The 18,760-nt window shown below is 46.5% G+C and overlaps 1 protein-coding gene across 1 annotated transcript in view; it reads right to left on the bottom strand.

The window, feature by feature from the left end:
- The window catches only part of DNHD1 (dynein heavy chain domain 1), a gene marked incomplete at its 5' end in the record, with an annotated part of 59,198 nt that overhangs the window by 32,475 nt on the left and 7,963 nt on the right, over positions 1–18,760 (bottom strand). The window contains 9 exons of the mRNA XM_080640658.1: positions 297–454; positions 3,796–4,039; positions 4,130–4,386; positions 6,073–6,124; positions 6,255–6,392; positions 6,500–6,754; positions 16,138–16,294; positions 17,930–18,040; positions 18,120–18,323. Coding sequence (XP_080496784.1) covers positions 297–454; positions 3,796–4,039; positions 4,130–4,386; positions 6,073–6,124; positions 6,255–6,392; positions 6,500–6,754; positions 16,138–16,294; positions 17,930–18,040; positions 18,120–18,323 — 1,576 coding nt within the window. The remainder of the gene's footprint in view (positions 1–296; positions 455–3,795; positions 4,040–4,129; positions 4,387–6,072; positions 6,125–6,254; positions 6,393–6,499; positions 6,755–16,137; positions 16,295–17,929; positions 18,041–18,119; positions 18,324–18,760) is intronic.

The following is an 18,760-nucleotide window of genomic DNA, read 5'->3' as shown; positions in this document are numbered from 1 at the left end:
CGGCTCCTCCCCCTTCACATCATTACCCTGCGACAGGGCAACCGATCCCTATCTGACTGGACAGGAGCAGACCTTTTCTCTGAAAGCAGGGCAGTGTCTCTCTCTTCTCCTGGGGGCCTCCCCCTGCCCTGGGGAAACTGAGCCAGGAGAGCAGGGCGAGAGGTAGCAGGGGCAGGTCACCCATGTGAGCGCAGTCTAAGAGCATTGGGCCCTGCTGGGAGCTCAGCTGAGTCCTGCTGAGCGTTTGAGCTGGATGGGCCCCTGTATGCTGGGAAGGAAGGAGCGGGAGGGCCCACCTTCTGGGAGCACCGGGCAATGGTGTGAATGTCGGAGTTGATGGTTTGGAAGGCCTCAATGAAATCTGTGAGCTCCTTCATCAGTTGCTGGCTGCGGCTCCAGCTCTCACCCTGGACATGCTCAAGAATTTCCTTCCTGATGTTCTCCAGCTTGGATTCTGAACACAAAGGAGGGTGAGGTGTTAAAGGGTGCACAGCAAAAGGGGTGCTGAGGGAGTGCTGTGGGCCCAGAGTGGGAGTGGGAAGGGGATGCCAGACCATGAATTCATTCCCTCACTCACTGAACACTTACTAGAGCCCTGCTATGCACCGGGGCCTGTGCTGGGCCCGGGTACACCAAGAATGAGTGAGTGAGTGCGTGAGTGAGTGAGACAGAAAGGGTTTCCAGCCAAGGAAGCTTACAGTATGGTGGCAGAGACAGATATATAAACAGATAATCAAAAACCACTGTGATAAGTGCCCATGAGTCCTCAACCTGGCATAGTGAGAGGCAAGGCCTGAGGAGGCTGGGAAAAACCTCCTCAGAGAGGGGGACATTGGAGCTGAATGTGTTAAGCAGTTCATGCTCCAAGGGGCAAAGGCACAGCACACAGATGAAACATGTGCAAAGGCATGGGGATGACATGATCGTGAATAGCAGAATGCCCTACCACAGACACGGGCCTTCTGCCTGGGGAGTCTTACTGCTTCTGCTCTGATAGAAGAGATGGTGAGAGGAGTGGGTAATCTGCCTTTTGTTTTTAAGGGTGTAAGGAAAGAAGATATGGGGCTATGAACAAGCCTATTTTTTTGAGGGCATGAATAATATCAAGATGGGACCTCATCAAATCTAAGATACTACCAATTGTAGGAGGCACCATTATTTTATAGACCACAAAAAAGAAAAAAGTGATGCCATCTAAACTCTGACATGCCATCCATCTTAATATACCCCTTAAGTTCAGAGATGTTAAAATAATGCACAGAAGAACATAGAAATATGGTATAAACTATACCACAAAATACAGTATCACTACATGCCAGATACAATGTCAACTACTTTACCTGTTTTAACCCATTTAATCCTCACAAAAACCCCTTTGAGGTATATACTATTATTGTCCCTATCTTACAGATAAGCAAACTGAGGCTCAGAGTGGTTAAGTAACTATCAACATCACACAGTGGCAGCGCAAGGATTCAAACTCAGGCAGCCTGGCTCCACTCTGTTATATATTATTTTGTTTTGAGGGGTGAAAAGTAAATCAGCTTATCCCCTATGACAGTGGTTGGCAAACCGCGGCTCGCAAGCCACATGCGGCTCTTTGGCCCCTTGAGTGTGGCTCTTCCACAAAATACCACGGCCTGGGCGAGTCTATTTTGAAGAAGTGGCTTTAGAAGAAGTTTAAGTTAAAAAAATTTGGCTCTCAAAAGAAATTTCAATCTTTGTACTGTTGATATTTGGCTCTGTTGACTAATGAGTTTGCTGACCACTGCCCTATGAGCATCTCTCCCACTGCAAAGGGGGACCGTGAGTTCCAGGGACACATAATTGAGATATATACTGGGAATGCCTTAGCTGGTTTGGCTCAGTGGATACAGTGTCGGCCTGCGGACTGAAAGGTCCCAGGTTCGATTCCAGTCAAGGGAATGTACCTTGGTTGCGGGCACATCCCCAGTAGGGGGTGTGCAGGAGGCAGCTGATTGATGTTTTTCTCTCATCGATGTTTCTAACTCTCTATCCCTCTCCCTTCCTCTCTATAAAAAATCAATAAAATATATTTTTTAACAAAAACAAAAAAAAGAGATATACTGGGAATGGCCCTTTTGGAGTCTTGGAGGATGTAACCAAGAGGACTGGGTACCAAGAGCTGAGAAAACCAAGAGAAAGGGAACTATTGAGGAGCACCCAAGGTAGAAGAGAACACAAGGATGCAAACTGATCCTTTTCAAACTATCCCTCTGGCCTATGACAGGAGCTAGGCCATTGCCATGGTGCTGCTTTTTTTTTTTTTTTTTTTTTTTTTAAATATATTTTATTGATATTTCACAGAGAGGAAGGGAGAGGGATAGAGAGCTAGAAACATCGATGAGAGAGAAACATCGATCAGCTGCCTCCTGCACACCTCCCACTGAGGATGTGCCTGCAACCAAGGTACATGCCCTTGACCGGAATTGAACCCGGGACCTTTCAGTCCACAGGCCAACGCTCTATCCACTGAGCCAAACCGGTTTTGGCAATGGTGCTGCTTTTGGACCTGCAGCATCAGGCAGTGAAGGCAGAGGGGAGCTCAACAGCGACACGGTGTGGCACAAAGGAGCAATGGACTAATAAAGTGCCACGGTTCTTTAGGCTAAAGTTGGAAATGGATGGGGAAAACTGATTTGAGAGGTATTTAGGAGACAGAAGAACAGAAATGATTTGGTGACAGGTTGGATGTGGTGGAGTTAGGGAAAGGAAAGAGTAAAGGATGAAGTTAAATTTTTGATAAGAACAACTCACCATAGTGGGTAATTATATCATCCACTGTTCAAGGGAGCCCAGTGAGAAGAGGAGCAGAGTGGGAGGATAAAAAGGTAAATTCAGCCAGAAGGATTAGAGCAGACAGAAGAGGATAAGGTGACATGAAAAAATTAAGCACCCACTGCATGCCATACTCAATGCTGGGAATATCACACATGATATCTCGTTCAATCTTCCCTGCCGTGACCCTGGGAGTGACTCATTATTTTGCCCATGTTACAAATAACTCTGAGGCTCAGTGACCTGATGTCCCACACAGCAGTGGAAAACAGAGCCAGGATTCTGAACCCCATGCTTTCTCTCTCCATCCGCTCTTTTTGAAGAAGCCAGTTGATTCTGGACTGAGAATCAAGAAGCTAACAAACTAGAAAGGACACAGGCTCTCCAAGTAACAGTGGAGCAAAGGTTGCCCCGAACAGGGTCAGAACAAAAGCAGGCCAATCACAGGCCCTCCCTGTTCCTTCCCTGCCAGCTTAACCCCCTGTACATTTAGGACAGGGGGAGTGGGGGAGGGGAGCACTTTAGGCAAGTGCTTCATCGGTTGAAGAGCAAAGGCAGGGAGGGCAGGGCAGGCAAGTACTTTCAGGCAAACTCTTTCAGGCCCCAGCTCCATGGCCTCCCACCTTCACAGAGAAAGCATAGGTCCGATATTATCTCGTCCCTGCAGGAAGTGGACACTAAGATTTTTCTCAGTTGCATTTGGTTGAACTCCACACCATAAGAACAGAAAGCATCAGGTGACAGGAACGTGGTTCCGTGGTTCCGAAGGAGAATGGGGAAGGGGCAGAGCCAAAACAGATGGAGAGGCTGTCCTCTTCAGGGGTCACACCTGCAGTTGCACAGGGAAGGGGCTGGGACCTGGGGCTCTGGGAAGCTCTGCAGCTCCAATGAGGGGCCTGCAGCTAAGGTCCCTGGCGGACATTCCAGACACCAGGAACACCACGTGAATGAGGTAAGGAGGCGGAAGGAAAAGGAGGGAGGGGGAGCGGCACTCACCCAGGTCGGCCTGTATATCGCGGCAGCTCAGCAGCAGCAACTTGCCTTTTGTGATCAACTCGGTAGGTATACGGGAGACACGGGCCTGCCAAACGTCCAGGTGGCTCACCAGCATCTCATAGTTGCTGATAGGACAACCTCTCATAGACTCCAGCTTCTGAGGCCCCCAGGCTTGCAGAAACTTATAAATGCCTGTCATCCAGTGATATTCCCTGCAGAATTCCTGCACCTCCCACAGCATGTCCTAGGGGCAGACAAGGTGCTTAGGGCAGAGGCGGGTGACTGTGATGGGGCTTGGCAGGCATCCTCCCACTTCTTATGTCTCTGTTCTCACCTCCAGCAGGGCCTGTTTTACAGCCAGTGCCTGCTGGATTCGAGGGTTGTTATTCAGGTCCTCTTGCAGCTGCTTGTAATTGGGGGGCAAGTACTGGCTCCGCAGCCGGTACCCACGGACCTCCAGTGCTTCAGTGATTGTGTGAGACTTCCAGGGCCACACCAATCCCACATTCGGGCCACAGAAGATCTGCACGGCATCACCCTGGGACCTGGGCATCAGGATTTCTGTGTTCGAGCCCTCTTCTTCTTCTTCTTCTAGTGGGACACATGCCACAATTGTCCGTGAGTGCCCTCCAGGGCCCCCACACGACCTCTCTCTCTAAAATGTGTCCACACACACACACACCCTGCTCATGAGTGACTATATTACAAACAGTGCACCAGACCCAAGGAGGAATTCATTAGTTAGGGTTCAGGTGGAGAGAAGAGAGTTACTCCAGCTAGTGTAAGCGGGAAGGATATTATAGAACACTAAGTGGGTTGTGAATACACAGAAGAGCTGAAAAACACTGGCTGCAAGGGGGTCTGGGAAGTGCAGTTTGTAGGAGGAGGTGGGAAAGGATGTTGAGCGTGTCAGTACTCATCCTCCTCAAGGATCCTTAAACCTGGCCTCCCTTGTAACTTCTTAGGAACTGGTTAATTGACAAAGTCTGTATTTGCATTAAAACTTTAGCCCTAGTGGTTTGCTCAGTGGTTAGAACATCGGCCCACCAACTGAAGGGTCTAGGGTTTGATTCTGCTCAAGGGCACACCTCAGTTGCAGGCTCAATCTCCAGCCCTGTGCTGAGGCAACCAATCGATGTGTCTCTTTCACATAGATATTTCTCTCTGTTTCTCCCCCTGTCTTCCACTCTCTCTAAAAATCAGTGGGGAAAAAATATCCTCAGGTAAGGATTAACAACAACAAAAAACGTTATTAAAAAGGGGGGAAAAGCATCAAAATGTTTATAAATTAGATCCTTACTAGCAACACGTAACATTATAGTGCCTTCTCCCCCCCGCCCCTGCCCCCCACACACGGTGCTCAGATCTCTTATCTGTACTCACTTTTTAAGTGAGCTCATCCAGTGTCATGGTTTTAAATACCATCTATTGGCTTCCAAATTTATCTTTAGCTCAGATCTCTCCCTGAATGCCAATCCCGTGTAAACAACTGCCTACTCTACCTCTCCACTTGGATGTCTAATATGTACCTCAAATAGGACCAAAAATGAGCTCTGATTTCTCCCTCCCAAAACTGCTCTTCCTGCAGTCTTCCAACCTCAGCAAATGGGAACTCCATTCTCCCAGTTGCTCCAGTCAGAAATTTTAGTCTTTGACTCTTCCCTCTCTCAACACACACCCAGCTATCACAAAATCCCGTTGGCTCTACATTAAAAATATATCCAGAATCCAACCCATTCTCTCCATCTCTACCACTGCCTGCCCCTCTGCCCAGCCCATCAAATCTCATTGTCTTGTTGGCAATACTCTTCTACCTCACCTCCCTACTTCGGCTCTTGTCTCTCTCCCTTGCCTCCCCCTTTCCCCTGATTTTGCTTGAGGATGGGATGCTTAGAACTGCTGCTCATCTTGCAGTTACGTGGCAGTAAGCCAGAGGATGAAAAGACGTTTGTGATTGAAGCCTCTCTTACCACACACACGCCTCTAAGCAGATCTGCCCTCACCTATAGCTAAACCCAGGAAGGAGTTGGGGAAGGATATAAAGAGCCTGGTACTTTTTGCTGGTGTTTTTGAGCCACTGGACCTAGCCTGGAAGCACCTACCTTGTGACTTCTTATTTTCATTGTTTGACCCCTCTTACAGGTAAGGAAGTGCTCAGGTTAGAAATGCTCCATCCACACCCAAGGCCTGACTCTCTGGCAATGCCATTAGCATGCTGCATGTGCCCTCCCCCCTTCTTCCCCTCTTCCTACCCTCGGCCTAAGTCTCCTTAAATACCTTCAGAATTCAGGGAATCCTCAGAGCTCTTCAGGTCTGTAGACTTCATTACCTGCATGTCACCATATGGTGAAGGGGCAGAAATGGAAAACAATGAGGGTTAGAACCAGGCTGAAAGCTTCCGATTATAGAGGATAAAATTTGGGAATTCCTACAGCCGGCCCCTTGCCCAACCAGCACACCTTCAGAGCAGAAGCCTTGACAAACTGTAGGCCCCCAGTTATAATCTGGATTATGTCTTCAATACAGGGCTCATGAGACAGCTGGCCACAACTGTCAAAGACCAGCTGGGCCAAGAGAAAGGGATTCTGCCTCGGGGCCTATAAAGAAGGGTCAGGAGAGGTCATGGGGCTAGATGTCAGTATCCACTCCCCACCAGTTGGCCCTCGACTGTCGGTCCCCTCCACACATGCCACCACCACCTCACTTTCAGGATGTTGGCCACAAAGGAGGTTATCTTCTCCTCTATGATAGACACGAGCTTCTGGCAAATCATGTAGTGCACCAGGCGGGCCAGCTGTCCCAGCTGCAGCAGCCAGGTCTCTACTCGCTTCAGCTTCTGCTCCAGCTGCTGGCCCTGAACCTTCTGCAGGTATATGGAGCCTTGGTCTGTTCTGACCCTCTCGCAGTTCCTCACTCGCTCCTGCAGGCCCTGTTGCATTTGATATGTATCCTCATGAACCTGCCAGCACAGAGAGTGGAAAACTCACTGGAGAAAGAGGGATGGGCCAGCTGGGGTGGCTTAGTGGCTGAAACAGGAGGTCAGGGTTCTATTCCTGGGTCAGGGCATACGCCTAGGTTGAGATCTTGATCCCGCGTGGGGGGCATGTAGGAGGCAGCCAATCAATGATTCTGTCTCATCATCGATGTTTCTATCTGTCTCTCCCTTTTTCCCTTCCTCTCTGAAATCAATTAAAAAAAAATTTAAAGATAAGAATGAGGGATAGAGAAACCAAGATGGCGACATAGGTAAACACCTGAATGGCTGCCTTGCACAACAACTTCAAAACTACAACTTAAAGACAAAACGGACATCATCCAGAACCACAGAAAGGCTGGCTAAGTGGAAATTCTACAACTAGAAGGAAAGAGAAAAGCACACTGATACTCAGAGGAGCTGTGGAAGTAAAGGCAAAGGTATGGAGGTGCGCACGCGTGCATGTGGAGAGGGCTGGCATCTGAGTACGTGGCTGGCTTTCTCAATTGGGAGGGAGACAAAAGCTCCCGACTGCTCTGAACTCCTGTTCCGGACAAGACTCTGGGGACCCAGACCCATACGGGGAGATACTGGACTGTCTGGCAGTGGGTGGAACTCAAGAGAGGCTTTCTCTCAGAGGTGCTTGCAGTGATTACCAAGGGACACTGAGACCTGGGGGCCTCTTAGGGCAGGGCTGACGGGAAGCCATTACTGTATGCTCTACCCTGAGACTCCGCCCCATGCAAGCTGTGCGCAGAGGCTTTTGCATATGAATGGCCTGGTCCTTTGAAATCTAAACTTACGTATCAAACTGCAGCTGAGTCAGAAAGACCCAGAACAGAGAAACCAAGATGGCGGCATAGGTAAGCACCTAAACTGCTGCCTCGCACAACAATTTAAAAACTACAACTAAAAGACAGAACGGACACCATCCAGAACCACAGGAAAGCTGGCTGAGTGAAAATTCTACAACTAGAAGGAAAGAGAAAAGCTCACAGAGAATTGGAGGTACGGCAAAGGGTCTTTGTGCGCACAGAGAGGAAGGGCGGCTGAGAGCCTGGCTGACTTTCTCTGGCGGAAGGGGGAAGGAAGCCCCGACCACACTGAACCTCAGTTCTGACTGCACTGAACCCCAGTTCCGGGCGAGCCCCTGGGGACCCATGCTCTTACAGGGGGAGTCTGGACTCTCGGGCGGAGACTCCGGAGCTGGGGAAGGCAGAGGTCTGAAGGAGCACGTGTGCCAGTGCACACAAAGGCTGCGGAGGTTGCCACAGGCTTTCCCTAGTGGAAGGGAGTCAGAGGCTCCTGACTGCACTGGGCCCCAGTTCTGACTGCACTGAACCCCGGTTCCAGGCGAGCCCCTGGGGACCCACGCTCTTGTGGGGGGAGTCTGGACTCTTGGGCGGAGACTCGGGAGCTGGGGAAGGCAGAGGTCTACGCGTGCGCACAAGGGCAAGGCTGACTAGAAGCCAAGACTGTCTGCTCCGCCCTGAGACTCCACCCCATCCAAGCTGAGCACAGAGGCTATTGCAATTTGGCAAGTCTAATCCTATAAGGCTGTCTCCAGCACCGAACTTCTCCCAGCATAGACACAGCTGATCCTTACAGCCAACTGGCCTGGAAGTCAATTCCTCCCAGTGATACCAACAACAATCAAGACTTAATTACAACAAGGCTGTACACACAGTCCACAAAGGGGTGCACCAAGAGTGTCCACCTCAGGTTAACTGGGGAGGCCGACCCACTGGGCCATCTAGGAAACCTAGCACACAAATTTATTCTACCAACTCAGTGAAGCAGTGAAAATGCGGCGTCAAAGAAACAGATCACAAACGAAAGAAATGGAGGAAAACAAACGACTGGATATAGAATTCAAAACCACGGTTATAAGGCTTTTCAAGAATATCCTAGAAAAGGCCGATAAATATAACGAGACCCTCGAAGATATGAAAAAGGACCAACTAGAAATTAAACATACACTGACTGAAATAAAAAATATTATACAGAGACCCAAAAACAGACTAGAGGAACACAAGAATCAAGTCAAAGAATTAAAATACAAAGAAGCAAAAAACACTCAACCGAAAAAGCAAAAAGCAAAAAAAAAAATCCAAAAAGTTGAAGATAGTGTAAGAAGACTCTGGGACAACTTCAAGCGTACCAACATCAGAATTATGGGGGTGCCAGAAGAAGAGAGAGAGCAAGATACTGAAAACCTATTTGAAGAAATAATGACCGAAAACTTCCCCCACCTGGTGAAAGAAATAGACTTACAAGTCCAGGAAGCACACAGAACCCCAAACAAAAGGAATCCAAAGAGGACCACACCAAGACACATCATAATTAAAATGCCAAGAGCAAAAGACAAAGAGAGAATATTAAAAGCAGCAAGAGAAAAATAGTTAATTACCTACAAGGGAGCACCCATACGACTGTCAGCTGATTTCTCAACAGAAACTATGCAGGCCAGACGGGAGTGGCAAGAAATTTTCAATGTGATGAATAGCAAGAACCTACAACCAAGATTACTCTACCCAGCAAAGCTATCATTCAGAATTGAAGGGCAGATAAAGAGCTTCACAGATAAGAAAAAGCTAAAGGAGTTCATCACCACCAAACCAGTATTATATGAAATGCTGAAAGGTATTCTTAAAGAAGAGGGAGAAGAAAAAGGTAAAGATAAAAATTATGAACAACAAATACATATCTATCAACAAGTGAACCTAAAAATCAAGTGAATTAAAAACCTGAGGAACAGAATAATCTGGTGAATATAATAGAATCAGGGGCATAGAAAGGGAGTGGACTGATAATTCTCAGGGGGAAAGGGGTATGGGGGGTTCAGGAAGAGACTGGACAAAAATCATACACCTATGGATGAGGACAGTGGGGGGGGGGAGGTAAGGGCAGAAGGTGGGGTGGGAACCGGGTGGAGGGGAGCTATGGGGGGAAAAAGGAGAAACAATTGTAATAATCTGAATAAAGATTTATTAAAAAAAAAAAAAAAAAGAAAGACCCAGAACATCCAAAAGAAGGCCCAAGGTCCCGTAGCAGTTTGCATTGCTTCACAGCTGGGCCTCATCTGGGCACCTCCAAAACCCAAACAAAGAAGAGGAATCTGCAGATCTCTCCTTAGCTCCTGCTGGGTGGCCTCAGGCAGAGACTAAATTAGCACCTCCTTGGAGATCCAAAAGCCAGTGTACCCAGAGGTCAGAGTAGGACCATCCAGATTACAACTCCTCAGATCCATAAGGGGCACACTCAGGGGCAGACTCAGTGAGCACCAAAGCCCCACTGAAGCAAGTCTTGCCTCATAAGGGTGTCTCCAGCACAGAAGTTCTCCCATCGTAGACACAGCTGATCCTCACAGCCAACTGGCCTGGAGGTCAATTCCTCCCAGGGATACCAACAACAATCAAGACTTAACTACAACAAGACTGTGCACACAGCCCACAAAGGGGTGCACCAAGAGTGTCCACCTCAGGTAACTGGGGAGGCTAAGCCACTGGGCCCTATAGGACACCTAGCACACATAGCCACTCTATCAACTCAGGGAAGCAGCCAAAATGCGGAGACAAAGAAACAGGTCACAAATGAAAGAAATGGAGGAAAGCAAACTACTGGATATAGAGTTCAAAACCACGGTTATAAGGTTTGTCAAGAATTTTCTAGAAAAGGCCAATAAATTTAGTGAGACCCTCAAGGATATGAAAAAGGACCAACTAGAAATTAAGCATACACTGACTGAAATAAAAAATAATATACAGAGATCCAACAGCAGACTAAAGGATCACAAGAGTCAAGTCAAAGATTTGAAATGCGAAGAAGCAAAAAACACCCAACCGGAAAAGCAAAAATAGAAAAGAATGCAAAAATATGAAGCTAGTGTAAGGAGCCTCTGGGACAACTTCAAGCATACCAACATCTGAATTATGGGGGTGCCAGAAGAAGAGAGAGAGCAAGATATTGAAAACCTATTTGAAGAAATAATGACAGAAAACTTCCCCCACCTGGTGAAAGAAATAGACTTACAAGTCCAGGAAGTGCAGAGAATCCCAAACAAAAGGAATCCAGAGGACCACACTAAGACACATCATAATTAAAATGCCAAGAGCAAAAGACAAAGAGAGAATATTAAAAGCCGCAAGAGAAAAACAATTAGTTACCTACAAGGGAGTACCCATAAGATTGTCAGCTGATTTCTCAACAGAAACTATGCAGGCCAGACGGGAGTGGCAAGAAATATTCAAAGTGATGAATAGAAAGAACCTACAACCAAGATTACTCTATCCAGCAAAGCTGTCATTCAGAATTGAAGGTCAGATAAAGAGCTTCACAGATAAGAAAAAGCTAAAGGAGTTCATCACTGCCAAACCAGTATTATATGAAATGCTGAAAGGTATTCTTTAAGAAGAGGGAGAAGAAAAAGGTAAAGATAAAAATTATGAACAACAAATACATATCTATCAACAAGTGAATCTAAAAATCAAGTGAATAAATAACCTGAGGAACAGAATAAACTGGTGAATATAATAGAATCAGGGGCATAGAAAGGGAGTGGACTGATAATTCTCAGGGGGAAAGGGGTATGGGGGGTTCAGGAAGAGACTGGACAAAAATTGTACACCTATGGATGAGGACAGTGCGGGGGGGTGGGTAAGGGCAGAGGGTGGGGTGGGAACCGGGTGGAGGGGAGCTATGGGGGGAAAAAAGAGGAACAATTGTAATAATCTGAACAATAAATATTTATTAAAAAAAGAAAAAGAATGAGGGATAAAGAGCAAACTGGTGACCCACTGGTCTGTGCAAAATGCTCAGGTCTTAACAGCAAGACACCCATGAAAAATACACATGGTGTCAAAACAAGCCAAAGGAAAATCATTTGGGCAAAAAATGAAAGAGGATCCCAAGTCAAATTTATAGAAAAGATTCCTTTATTAACTTTTGGTTGAGAATATGTTTGTATATTTTCAGAAAACAACTCCAAGACCATGTGGATTCCTGCAACCGAGAGGAATAGACAGGACTGCTCCAGCCATGAAGAGAGAAGAGAAACAGTCCAGAGATGGAAGACGCTGATGACGCCTTGCCATACTAGCAGTCAGCAGCTGTGCGTTGCTGCAGGTTGCCCAGGACCAAACTAGAGAGGGTCGGACCTACATTACCACCATTTGTCCACCATCCAGAACTGAAATATCATTGCTGACATGTACACATAAGGAACTGTTTGACATTGAAATTGGAACTCAAAAGAACTGTTGGCCCAGAAAGAAACTCACTACAGACTGATTCATTTGCCTCTCAGCATAACCATTATTGCTTGTCTCATTTTCTGTTCTTATATGTGTATTTCTAGTATCACATGATCTCACTCATCTAAGGGAAATAATGAACATAAACTGATGAACAAAAATAGACCCGGAGACAGGGAAGCATCGATCAGACTGTCAAACCTCAGGGGAAGGTAGGGGAGGGTGGGGGTAAGGGGGAGAGATCAACCAAAGGACTTGTATACATGCATAGAAGCCTAACCAGTGGTCACGGACAACAGGGGGGTGGGAGCATGTGTGGGGAGGGGTTTGGGATGGGAATGGGGGGATGAGGACAAATATGTGATACCTTAATCAATAAAGAAATTAAAAAAAAAATGCTCAGGTCTTGGAGCCAGAACCCTAAGACCTACATTTACACACAGAGGGCTGCTTTTTAGTGGAGATAGCCCCAGACATCTTTAAGTGACCAGGGAAGAAGTGAAATTGAGAATATATATTGAGAGGCCACAATGTATTATTTTGATAGGTCAGGCCTGTCTACTAAAAGCCCCGAGGGAGGAACTCAAGTAGGACAATTTGTGCATGTGTAAACAGAGAGTTCCTCATGGCACAGATGAGACAAAAAAAGAGAAAGGTTGGTAAGGCCACAATAATTCCAGGAGATAGACTCTAATCACTGGGCTGGGTGGTGTGGCCTGTTGACCAGCAGAACACTGCCTTATGTGAGAGCAGAAGCTGTCTTTGTGTACCGACTCAGACTTTCTGTGGGAGGTGGGGGTATGTGAGATAAAAGTCTGGGAGCTTCGCCGAAACCGGTTTGGCTCAGTGGATAGAGCGTCGGCCTGCGGACTGAAAGGGCCCAGGTTTGATTCCGGTCAAGGGCATGTACCTTGGTTGCGGGCACATCCCCGGTGGGAGGTGTGCAGGAGGCAGCTGATCGATGTTTCTCTCTCATCGATGTTTCTAGCTTTCTATCCCTCTCCTTTCCTCTCTGTAAAAAAATCAATAAAATATATTTAAAAAAAAAAAAAAGTCTGGGAGCTTCTCTGTGGGTTCTTCTCACATCTGGGAGGGGCCTCATTCTACAAAGGCTGCTGACAGGTACCACCTCTTGGGGCCCATCCTGTTGAGGAGCAGAGGGGAGATACCAGAAAGATATTCTTGGCCGAATGGACATTTTGTCCTTGTTGCTCTCTTGTCCTTTTTGATGCTCCATAGAGCTTGTAATTAAAACGAACTGGTGCTAAAACCGGTTTGGCTCAGTGGATAGAGCATCAGCCTGTGGACTGAAAGGTCCCAGGTTCGATTCCGGTCAAGGGCAAGTAACTTGGTTGCGGGCACATCCCCAGTTGGAGGTGTGCAAGAGGCAGCTGATCGATGTTTCTAACTCTCTATCCCTCTTCCTTTCTCTCTGTAAAAAAATCAATAAAATATATTAAAAAAACAAACAAACAAACAAAAAAAAAAACACGAACTGGTGACTATGAACTGTTTTCTGCTAATCCTGAGCTCAAATCCAAGTATTTTGAGACCCAGACATAGGCAGTTGAGGCTTAAGCTGGGCATATCACACACACGTGCCCTCAGACTTGGCGAGACAGCCTCTTCTGTGCTCCAGCAATACTCTGAATACCGCTCGGCCAGTGTGCTCAGTGGTTGAGCATCGATCCATGAACCAGGAGGTCAGGGTTCCATTCCTGGTCAGAGCTACTGGACTTGATCCCCAGTAGGGGGTGTACAGGAGGCAGCTGATCAATGATTCTCTCTCATCATTCTCTCCCTCTCCCTGAAATCAATAAAAAAATATATTTTTTTTAAATGCTCTCAAAGCATTATGCTAAGTGAAATAAGCCAGTCAGAGAAAGATAAATATCACATGATCTCACTTATATGTGGGATATAATGATCAACATAAACTGATGAACAAAAATGGATCCAGAGACAAGGTGGCACTGAGTAGACGTCAAACCTTGGGGAGAAAGCGGGGTGGGGGGGTGGGGATTAGAGATCAACCAAAGGACTCGTATGCATGCATATTAGCATGACCAATGGACACAGACACCGGGGTGGTAGGGGCTTGCCTTTGGGGGTGGGAGTGACGGGGGGCGGGGGTGTTAATCGGGGAAAAAAGGAGACATGTAATAGTTTCAACAAACAAACAAACAAAATTGAACATGAAGAAAAAAGTGCTCTCAGTGCCAAGTGCTTCCCACTTCAGGGCCCCGAGTCCAATGCGTCTTCATTATCTAGTTACTTGTGTGACTCGCCCGTGGCACTGTAAAATCTTTGAGGAGGAGGCCTCCGGCACACATTTTACTTCTCTATTGCTTAAGCCTTAACCCAGTGCTGGGCACTGGCAGTTCCACAGTAAATATTTGTGAAAGAAATCTGTCACCTTGCATTAAAGAGCTCGCTGAGTGCCCGTTCAGATAAAACCAGACGAACAGTATTTATTACAACACAACATAATCAGAACACAATTTAAAACCTCACCACTAGGGGCAGTATCTTCAAAGTTCTGAGGACATTTTTAAACCTGGAATTCTGAATCTAGCCTCAGTATCACTGATGTTTGAGAATGTAAAGACATTTTTAGATATATAAACACTCCACTCATTTACTATTTACAGATTTTCTCTTAAAGAAACAACCAAACCCAATAACAATAGTATATTTCTGACAGAGAAATAAATGAATACAAGAGGATGAAATGGTCTATGAGTAGATTTAATGAGCACAGAAATTTGTGAAACATATTGTTAATTCTAAATGGGTAGGCTGTAAAACAAGAATGTTCATAAGAAATCAATTTAAATTCCCAAGAGATATTAATATGAGCACAATAGAAAGGATAGATGGTGAAGAGAGAAAGAAGAGAGGAAGGAAATTAGGAGAGTGCTAAGGTTCTTATATTGCTTGGGAGAAAGATATGGATACAAATTCACACTTGACATTTATTCATTCATTCAAAAAATACTCACTGAGCACCTACTATACAGCATAACCTATAATAAGCACTAGGGCCCGGGACTGAAGGGTTCTGGGTTCAATTCTGGTCCAGGGCACATACCTTGGTTACGGGCTCAATCCCTGCCAGGGTGTGTGTGGGAGGCAACCGATTGATGTGTCTCTCTCACATCAATGTTTATCTCTCTCTCTGTCTCTCCCTCCCTTACACTCTCTCTAAAAATCAGTGGAGAAAATATCCTTGGGTGAAAAATAAATAAATAAATAAATCTATATCTATATCTATATATCTATGTATAAACTACTGACTATAGGAAAGTTATAACTAGTTTCATAACATTAAAACAAAGGTAGAATTAGGAACTGGAGGCAGGGAAAGGCCATGGAGCACCTCACCCCTGCCTTTCGCCCCATTCAGTTCAGTGCAATGCCAGGTCCAGCTATTGTTGTCAGGAGGCTAAAGACCATTTCCCTGTATGAATGTACCAAGGGCCTCCTTCACATCATTTCTCATTTTCACAAAATCTGGGTGGGCCCTCTCTCTCAGAACTGGACTATCTATAGATGGTGATTAGCTGGAGAACTTTGTAAATCATCCAGCCCCACCTGACAGACAAAAAAAACATGATGATAGGTCATGGGGAAGAGGCAAGTACACAGCAGGGCCTCCCAGGCCCCTTGGCAGGGGGCATGCACCGCAGATGCAAAGTAGGCAAAGTTAGGAAGGATGCTGTCTTTGGGTGCTTCTACTAGCCACAGCACCTGCCAAAGTTGCAAGATTGGTTCAAAGATAAGCCTCGCAGTATGAAAGATCAGGATTCCAACTCTCAAATTTCCTAGTGCCCCTGGCATAAACAACTGAAAAATAGATGTTGTTATGTTCCTTCTCCTCCCTGCTCAAGGCCAGGACCAACCCTTAGGGAAAGGCTGAGTCCAAGTCTCTGCCCACCTGTTACTGATCCAGCCAGCCCGGGGCAGAGGCTGCTGTTGCTGGGCAGAACAATGGCTGAACCAACTGCAGAGCCCAGGCCACCCAGGGGATCCCAGGAGAAGCTCAAGCCAAGAGGGGGCTGGAACTCTGACAGCTCAGCTTGGAGAAAGGGGTCACAATACACTGGAGCCTCTTACCATGTCAAGGATGGACTTGCAGAGGTGCAGGCAGCGAGAAAGCAGCTTCAGGGCCCTCTGGTTCTCCTGGGTTAGAGCCCGCTGCAGGTCCAGCAGCTCATAGCACTGGTCTGGCTCCTGGGGGAGCCAGGACACAGAGTGCAGCTCCTGCAGAAGCCTGGAATCAAGGGCCACTCTGGTCAGAGCCACTTCTCAGCCCTCTCTCCTTGGACATATTTGACCTCTTACTAGCTCAGCTCACCTCAGAATGAGCAAAGGTTTAGAAAGATTATAATATCCCAGTGACGGACAGCCACAGCTCCCTCTTGAGAATTCTTTGGAAGAATCCAAGCCCAGGAAGTTGCTGGCTGGGGAATTCTTTGGGAGAGGCCTGGGGCATGTGCAAATGTTTACCCTGAGTGACCTTTCTGCCAGGAGAAAGGGTCAAATAGAGCCCAAGGTCCGACTTAGAAGGAGAGACTGCAGAGGCTTCCTCCTTGGACTAGGGGAAGCTGAGGGCCCTAAAAGTCTAAATGGATAGGGAGTTTAAAGATCAAAGGTGATGGACCTGCCACTCCCCTATAGGCTGACTATCCCTGAGGAATCGCACTTCTGTTACCCATTCCCCACCACCCACCCTGAAAATACCACATCTCTAAACATCCTTAGAAGAGACGAGAGAGACAGAGAGAGAGAGAGAGAGAGACAGAGAGAGAGAGAGAGAGAGAGAGAGAGAGAGAGAGAGAGAGAGAAAGACCTCCAATGAGCAGAGGATGATCCTAATGAGTGTCATTTATTCGGTACCTATTATGAGGCACTGAACATGGTATTTTATATTCGCAATCTCATTTAATTCTCACTACAGCTGTGTAGCAGAAATCTTTATCGCTATTCAGGTCAGGAAACTGAGGTTCAAAGAGTCAAGCCCCTTGCTAGTGTTCAGGATTTAAATTCAGATCAGTCCAGCCTCCAAGCCCTTCTGCTGTTAATTAACAACATGATGATTAGGCTAGGCTGGAGGATGCCCAGCGTATAGGTTACAAACTGGCAGCCCACGGGCCACATTCCAACTGAAATGGTGTTTTAATAAAAATTTGAGCTAACCAGGTAAAATTAAGAAATTTTACAACAAAATGTGGATTTCCAGGAAATCCTGAAAAATAAGGTGGCTGACATGCTGGACCTCTGTTCCCAATGGCAACAGTCCATGAGAACCGAGCATGACTGTTCTCTTCCAATGCCATCTCCAGATTCCAGTCCCCACAATTTGTCATGTCTTGCATCTAACCCACTGCATTTCTTCCATAGCTCCTGTTTGGGGCCCTAGGCATTTGAGATTGCAACTCCTGTCACAGAAGATAATTGGAGTGGCTGAGGAGAGCAGAGAACGCACGAGTGTACTCAAAATGGAGACAACTAAGCTTTCCCAAAGAAAGAACCCAAGTAATACTGTGGAGTCAAACACCTGAGCTAGGTCCCCAGATGTGATACTTAATAATTGTGTGATCTGGGGTAACCTGATGTAGGAATGCACAAGTACACAGTGATATGTTCAGAATATGTTATCCAGGGGTAAAACAAACAACGGGTTACTTAACAATATGTAAAGTCTGATCACAATTGTATGTGTGATAGAAAAAAGAGAAGAATATGCAACAAAATGTTCATAGTGGTTACTTATGGGTGGAGGGATTAAAACTGATTTTCCTTCGTGCTTCTTTGTATTTTCCAAAATTTCTACAAGGAACATGTTATTCCTTTATCTAAAAATGATTTTTAAAAGTCCACTGAAGCTGTGTTTTGAAGACCTCACCTGCTGATGTGGAGCAGCGCCACTCCAAAGTGGGGCACGGCAAAGAGCAGATGCCTCCCCAGGAAAGTCCGGCACCGGTGCAGCCCCTGAAACTTCACGGTCTTCCTCCAGCTACGGATCAGAGGGAATGGCGACATGCAGCTTGCTCTCTGCAACACTTCCCCCCAATCCCACACCCATCGTCGCCTACCAGGCCCAGGCCTTGCGTAAGAGGCAATACTTGAAGAATGGAATGAGCTGGAGCTGTTGCCAGAGGACGAAGTGGCGGTGCCAGGTACCCAGCGTCATTGTCTCGGTGGCCTCCTCAGGGTGTACATGCAGGATCCCAAAGGGCGAGAAGATGTAGTGCTCAGGATTCACCTTATTTGGTGGCACCACCACCAGGCTGTAGGGCCTTTAAAAAGTGGCTCTGATCAGTGGGAGCCCTGGGAACTTGTACAGGCTTCAGGAAGGGACAAAAGAAGGGAGGGGAGATTTTTTTTTTTTTAAGGAGGCAGGAAAGAAAGCTGTAGGAGAGGGCAGAGGGGTAAAATAGCAGAATGATCTTCAAAATAGACAGAAGGATCAACTATTATTAAGAATAAATAGAAGCCAAGGATAGATGGAAAGAAAAAGAGAGGCACCTAGACAATTCCAAGTTCATATCTCCGGACATGGATACCTTACATCCCATCAGATATAAGATAGCCATTCATTGTAAGATGCAGCATTTTTTAATGAAAAAAAAAATGCTCCCAATATGATACTCCATCGATCTGTAAGATACTTTGCAATTTCAGAGGTGTCGAAATGTGGGGAAAAAAAATGTGCAGCTTGGAAATGATAAAATTC

This window comes from Plecotus auritus (genome assembly GCF_963455305.1).
Source record: "Plecotus auritus genome assembly, chromosome: 9".
NCBI lineage: Eukaryota > Metazoa > Chordata > Mammalia > Chiroptera > Vespertilionidae > Plecotus > Plecotus auritus.
Note: the sequence above shows the minus strand (reverse complement) of the source record. Positions and strands in the feature narration are given on the sequence as shown.